This window comes from Corapipo altera, unplaced genomic scaffold (genome assembly GCF_003945725.1).
Source record: "Corapipo altera isolate COAL_440 unplaced genomic scaffold, ASM394572v1 318, whole genome shotgun sequence".
NCBI classification, from domain to species: domain Eukaryota; kingdom Metazoa; phylum Chordata; class Aves; order Passeriformes; family Pipridae; genus Corapipo; species Corapipo altera.
Window position 1 is genome coordinate 90,552 of NW_020885115.1, and position 4,761 is coordinate 95,312.

Genomic DNA, 4,761 nt, shown 5'->3' on the forward strand with positions numbered 1-4,761 from the left:
TACTGGGGGGACTCTGACCACCAACATGGGGGAACAGTGCTGTTCTGGGGGGCTCTGGCTGCCTCTGGGAGACTCTGCCCACAGTGCTGGGGGGCTCTGTCTCTGGGGGGGCTCTGAGCACTAATATGGGGGTCTCTGCTATGCCGGGGGGGCTCTGACCCTTCCTCCCACCCCCCCAGCTCCACCAGCAGCAGCAGCCGCAGGGCCCCGGCCCCCAGCCCGCGGGGGGGTGGGTGACCACGGGGACACCCAAACCCCTCTTCGTGACCACAGGTGAGCACTGCCCATGGGGGGGTCTCAGGGGGCCGGGGGACATTGCTCACCACCCCCCCCGCAGGGCTGAGCCCCGAGCTGGGGCCGCGGGGGGGTCCCAGGGATCCTGACCTGCCCTGTGCCCCCCAGGCTCGGCTGCCCGGGCCTCGCAGCTGCGGGAGATGCCGCTGGGCGGGTGGGCCGAGGAGGAGGAGGAGGAGGAGGAGGAGGAGACGATGACGATGACGTAGCCAGACCCGGCTCTGGTGAGTGGGGGCAGGGGGGCTGGGGACAGGGAGACCCTGGGGTGGGACACGGTGACCCCAGGGCTGGGGACATGGGGACTCCTGGGACTGGGACATGGAAACCCCCTGGAGATGGGACATGGGGACCCCAAGGGCTGGGGACAGAGAGACCCCCCCGGATTGGGACAGAGAGACCCCCAGGGCTGGGGTTCACCAAGGTCTGCCTGCCACGTGTGCCGGGGTCCCCAGTTGCCAGGGTCCCCACTCTGGGATCCCCACTGATGCCCCATTCCTTCCACAGGGCCCTGGTTGTGCCGAGACCCCCCAGAGGTGCCAGGGGAGCTGCCGTGGGCGTGGGGTGGCTGCAGTGGGGGGCTCGCCATGCCCACTGTGCTGCCAGGGGGGCCTTGCCCGTGGGAGCCCCCCACTTGGGGTGTCCCTGGTGCCCGTGCTGTGGCGTGGGGCTGGGGGTGCTGCGAGGGGCCCCCCCAGGTGCTGTGTTTAGGGGGGTGCACGGGGCTGGTGCCTCCCACGGTGCCCTGGGCACCAGCAGAAATAAAGGTTTACAGAGGGGCTGTGCCCCCTGTCTGCTTGGGGGGTGGGCTGGGGGGAGCTGGGAGGACGATGCCATGGCAGTTTGGGGGTGACACTGGGGGGTGTGGGCAGGTGGCAGGAGTGCTGCTGGGGTGGGGCCACTCACCTGCAGCTGCACAGGTGTGAGCCACGGGGCCCTGGCCGTGTCCCCCCTCCCACCGTTGCCCACCCCTCGGAGCCGTGGGACCTTGGCCATGTGCCCTCACTCCTCGTGGCCAGAGCACGGCCGTGTCCCCTCCACCCCCCTAGTTCCCACCTCTCATGTCCCGAGCATGGACAGGTGACCCCAGAGGTGCCACAGAACCCGGCCCCTCCCCGGAGCCACCGGTGCCACCGCAGGAGCCAAAGTGCCAGGCCGGGGTATCAAAACTAAAACCTTTACTGGGGGGTGGCGGGACGGGGGGCTCAGCCTCAGGGACCCCCCTGCCCCCCTGTCCCCCGTGTCCCCGCTCAGGGCGCCGGGCCCGGCGGGCGCCGCTCCTGCAGGGAGAAGGACTGGCTGCGGATGCGCAGGGCCACCTCCTGCGTGCGGAACGTCAGCCCGAAGATGTCCTCGTGGTAGCGGTTCTTGTCCTGCGGGACGGGTGTCAGGCTGGGGCCGGGGTCCCCCCTGGAGTCCCCGTGGGGTCCCCCGTGGGGTCCCAGCCCTTACCCTCAGCTCGCTGATGACGTCCCCCGCCTGCCCCAGCGTCATGTGTCCCTCCTGGGCCAGGATGTGCTGCACGGTCTGCAGCACCTCGGTGGCCATGGTGACGTCCCCGCACACGTACATGTGGCCCCCGTCCTGGCACAGCACCTGGTGCACCTCGGCCGCCAGCTGTGCCCGCAGCACGTCCTGCACGTAGGTCTGGGGACACCGCGGGGCCCATGGCACCTGGCACCACCCAGCCTGTCCCTAGGTCCCCATCCCCACCCCGACACTTTGTGTGCTGTCTCTGTCCTCATCCCCCTCCCCAGCCCCTCCTCCCTTCGTGCCTTTGTGTCCCCATCCTGTCCCTGTCTCCATATGTGTCCTTGGCCCCTCTCTTCCTCTCCTCCATCCCTGGCCTTGTGTCACCTACTGATCTCTGTCCCCTCCATTTCTATCCCCATCTCATCCATGTCCTTGTCCCCATCACAGTCCCCTCCCCAGCTCCATCCCTGTCCCCATCCTGTCCCTGTCCCCATCCCACCCTGGAGGTCCCAGGCTGGCAGGAGAAGGCCATGAGCACCTTGGCTGAGCAACCCCTCCATCCTGTCCTCATCCCCTCCCTGTCCCCATCCCATCCCCATCCCCATCCCATCCCATCCCTGTCACACTTTGTGGGTCCTGGACTGGAAGGAGAAAGCTGTGAGTGCCTGACCACGGATCCCCTCCATTTCTGTCCCTGTCCCCATCACACCCCCTCCCCAGCTCCATCCTTACTCCAGTGTGTCCCCATCCTGCTCCCATCCCACCCCTGTCCCCGTCACACCTTGGGGGTCCCAGGCTGGCGGGAGAAGGCCGTGAGCACCTGGCTGAGGGCCCCCTGCTCCCGCGCCTGCTCCATCTCCTCGCAGTAGATGTGGTCCAGGGCAGACGAGCGGCACCCGAACACCAGCACCATGGGGCCCAGGGAGACACCTGCGGGGAGAGTGTCCCTGGCTCCCTGCACACTGTGTGCCCGTGTCCCCATACCCTGCAGCCCTGCTCCCCCCCGTCCACATCACCCCATCCCCATGTCCCGGGCCTCCATCCCCTTCCCCGTGTCCTCCCATCCCCAACACCATGCTCAGAGTCCCCATGCCCCTTGTCCCGCATCCCAGTGCCACCATGACCTTGTGTTCCTGTGCCCCCCATCCCCGTTTCCCCTGTCCCCCTGCCCTCGTTGTCCCCATCTCCATGTACCCCCTCCCCAAGTCCCCCCTCCACCTGTCCCCCCACCATGTCCCACTGTCCCCAGCCCTCCCCTGTCCCTGTGTTCTCCTGTTCCCCCTGTCCCCACCCTCGGTGTGCAGGAGGTGCAGCCGGTGCTGCCAGAAGCTCCGGAACGGCGCGATGCCGGTGCCGGGGCCCACGAGGATGCAGGGGGTGTCGGGGGCGGGCGGCAGCCGGAACGAGGGGGCCCTGCACGGTGAGGGTGTCACCGGGGGGGCCGGGACCAACCCAGCGGGCGGCGGCGGGACCCGGGGGAGCCCCGGGACCGGCCCCTGCTCGGGGATGCCGGGAAATGTAGTCGGGGGAGCGGGGGCGGGCAGGGACATGTGGGGGGACGAGCGGGGGGACAGGCAGGGGAGCGGAGGGGCGACAGGGAGCGGGCAGGGAGAGCAGGCAGGGAGCGGGGGGGGCAGGCAGGCGGACCGGGGGGACAGTCCCTTACCCCCGGATGAAGGCGGGCACCGTGTCCCCCGGCTGCAGCCGCGCCAGCCACGTGGAGCAGACGCCGTAGTGGAGAGGGCCCTGCCCGTCTGTGGGGACCGGGAGGGTCTGTGGGGGCTGCGGCAGGCGGCACCCCAAAGGGCAGCCCCCCAGAGAGCCCCTTCCCCCCGCGGAGGGGCTGCGGACACCCCCCTGTGCCCCCCTCCCCGGGCAGGGCTGGCGGACGGAGGACCTGAAGATGCTCTGCGGACACTAGAGATGGTTTGGGAACCCTGGAGATGCCCTGGAAGCCCCCACGGCCCCGTGCCCGTCCCTGTCCCCGCTCACTCTCGCTGTGGTAGGTGACGACGGCCACGGTGAGGTGGATCTCGCCCGGGTGGGCGCCGGGCGCGGAGCTGATGGAATAGTAGCGGGGCTGGAGCAGCGGGAGCTGGGAGAGCAGCAGCGCGGCCGGCAGAGCCACGGACGGGAACTCGGCCAACACCTCCGGCAGCGTCGGGCACCGGAACCACTTCCACTCCTCGTACAGCCGCGCGTCCTGCGGGCACACGGCCGGGACACGGGGACACGGCACAGCGCTGGGACCCCGCGCCGGGCACACGGCCGGGACACCGGGGACCCAGTCTGGGACACTCACCCAGCACCCAGACAAAGGGACCGGCAGTCACCCCGGCAGGGTGGCATCCCAGTATCCCAGCTGGGGACGGGATCAGCATCCCAGCATCCCAGTATCCGGCCATGGACGGGGCCAACATCCCAGCATCCCAGCCTCCTGCTCCTCCAGCCCCCGTCCCCGGGGGTGACGCCCCTCACCTGCGCCAGGCGCTGGAGCCGCTCCCGCTCCGCGGGGTCCTGCGCCAGCGAGCCCAGGAGCTGCAGGAACTGCGGGGTCGGGGGGGCCGCCACGTCCAGGTAGAAGGTGAGAGCCTGGGCCAGGGTGCAGGGGGGCAGCCGCGGCTGCAGCACCCAGCGTGGTCCGGGGGGGGACCCGCCTGCAGGGTGGGGGGGGCATAGGGGTGCTCAGTCCTGTCCTGTCCCTCCCCCACTTCCCCAGCCCCTTCCTCTTCCTCTTGCCCCTCCCCAGCACCTTCTCTTCCTTTTTTCCTTTTCCTCCTCCCCAGCCCCTTCCTCTTCCCCGTCCTCACCCCCCTCCTCAGCCCCCTTCCCATTCCGTTCCCCAACCCCTTCCCCTTCCCCAACTCTTTCTCCTTTCCTCTTTCCCAGCCCCTTCCCCCTACCCTTCCTCTTCCTCCTCCTCTCCTTCCCCGACCCTTTCCCCTTTCCCAGCTCCTTCCCAAGCCTCAGCCCCTGCTCGTACCGGCGGGGTCCCCC

General features: G+C 69.7%; 2 protein-coding genes across 3 annotated transcripts in view; one reads left to right on the forward strand and one right to left on the reverse strand.

Annotated features, from left to right (window-relative positions):
- ATG9B (autophagy related 9B) overlaps positions 1-1,063 on the forward strand; it is an 8,253-nt gene extending 7,190 nt beyond the window's left edge. For both annotated transcript variants that reach the window (XM_027669907.1, XM_027669905.1), the window contains exons 13-15: positions 180-273; positions 403-518; positions 799-1,063. In XM_027669907.1, the coding sequence (XP_027525708.1) occupies positions 180-273; positions 403-503 (195 nt within the window). In that variant the 3' untranslated portion in view covers positions 504-518; positions 799-1,063. The remainder of the gene's footprint in view (positions 1-179; positions 274-402; positions 519-798) is intronic.
- Positions 1,064-1,523: 460 nt separating this feature from the next.
- Positions 1,524-4,761, reverse strand: part of NOS3 (nitric oxide synthase 3) — a 12,003-nt gene continuing 8,765 nt past the window's right edge. The window contains exons 20-26 of the mRNA XM_027669916.1: positions 4,243-4,421; positions 3,757-3,967; positions 3,431-3,518; positions 3,056-3,177; positions 2,546-2,694; positions 1,744-1,938; positions 1,524-1,664 (exon numbers count right to left, since the gene is read on the reverse strand). Coding sequence (XP_027525717.1) covers positions 1,542-1,664; positions 1,744-1,938; positions 2,546-2,694; positions 3,056-3,177; positions 3,431-3,518; positions 3,757-3,967; positions 4,243-4,421 — 1,067 coding nt within the window. The 3' untranslated portion in view covers positions 1,524-1,541. The remainder of the gene's footprint in view (positions 1,665-1,743; positions 1,939-2,545; positions 2,695-3,055; positions 3,178-3,430; positions 3,519-3,756; positions 3,968-4,242; positions 4,422-4,761) is intronic.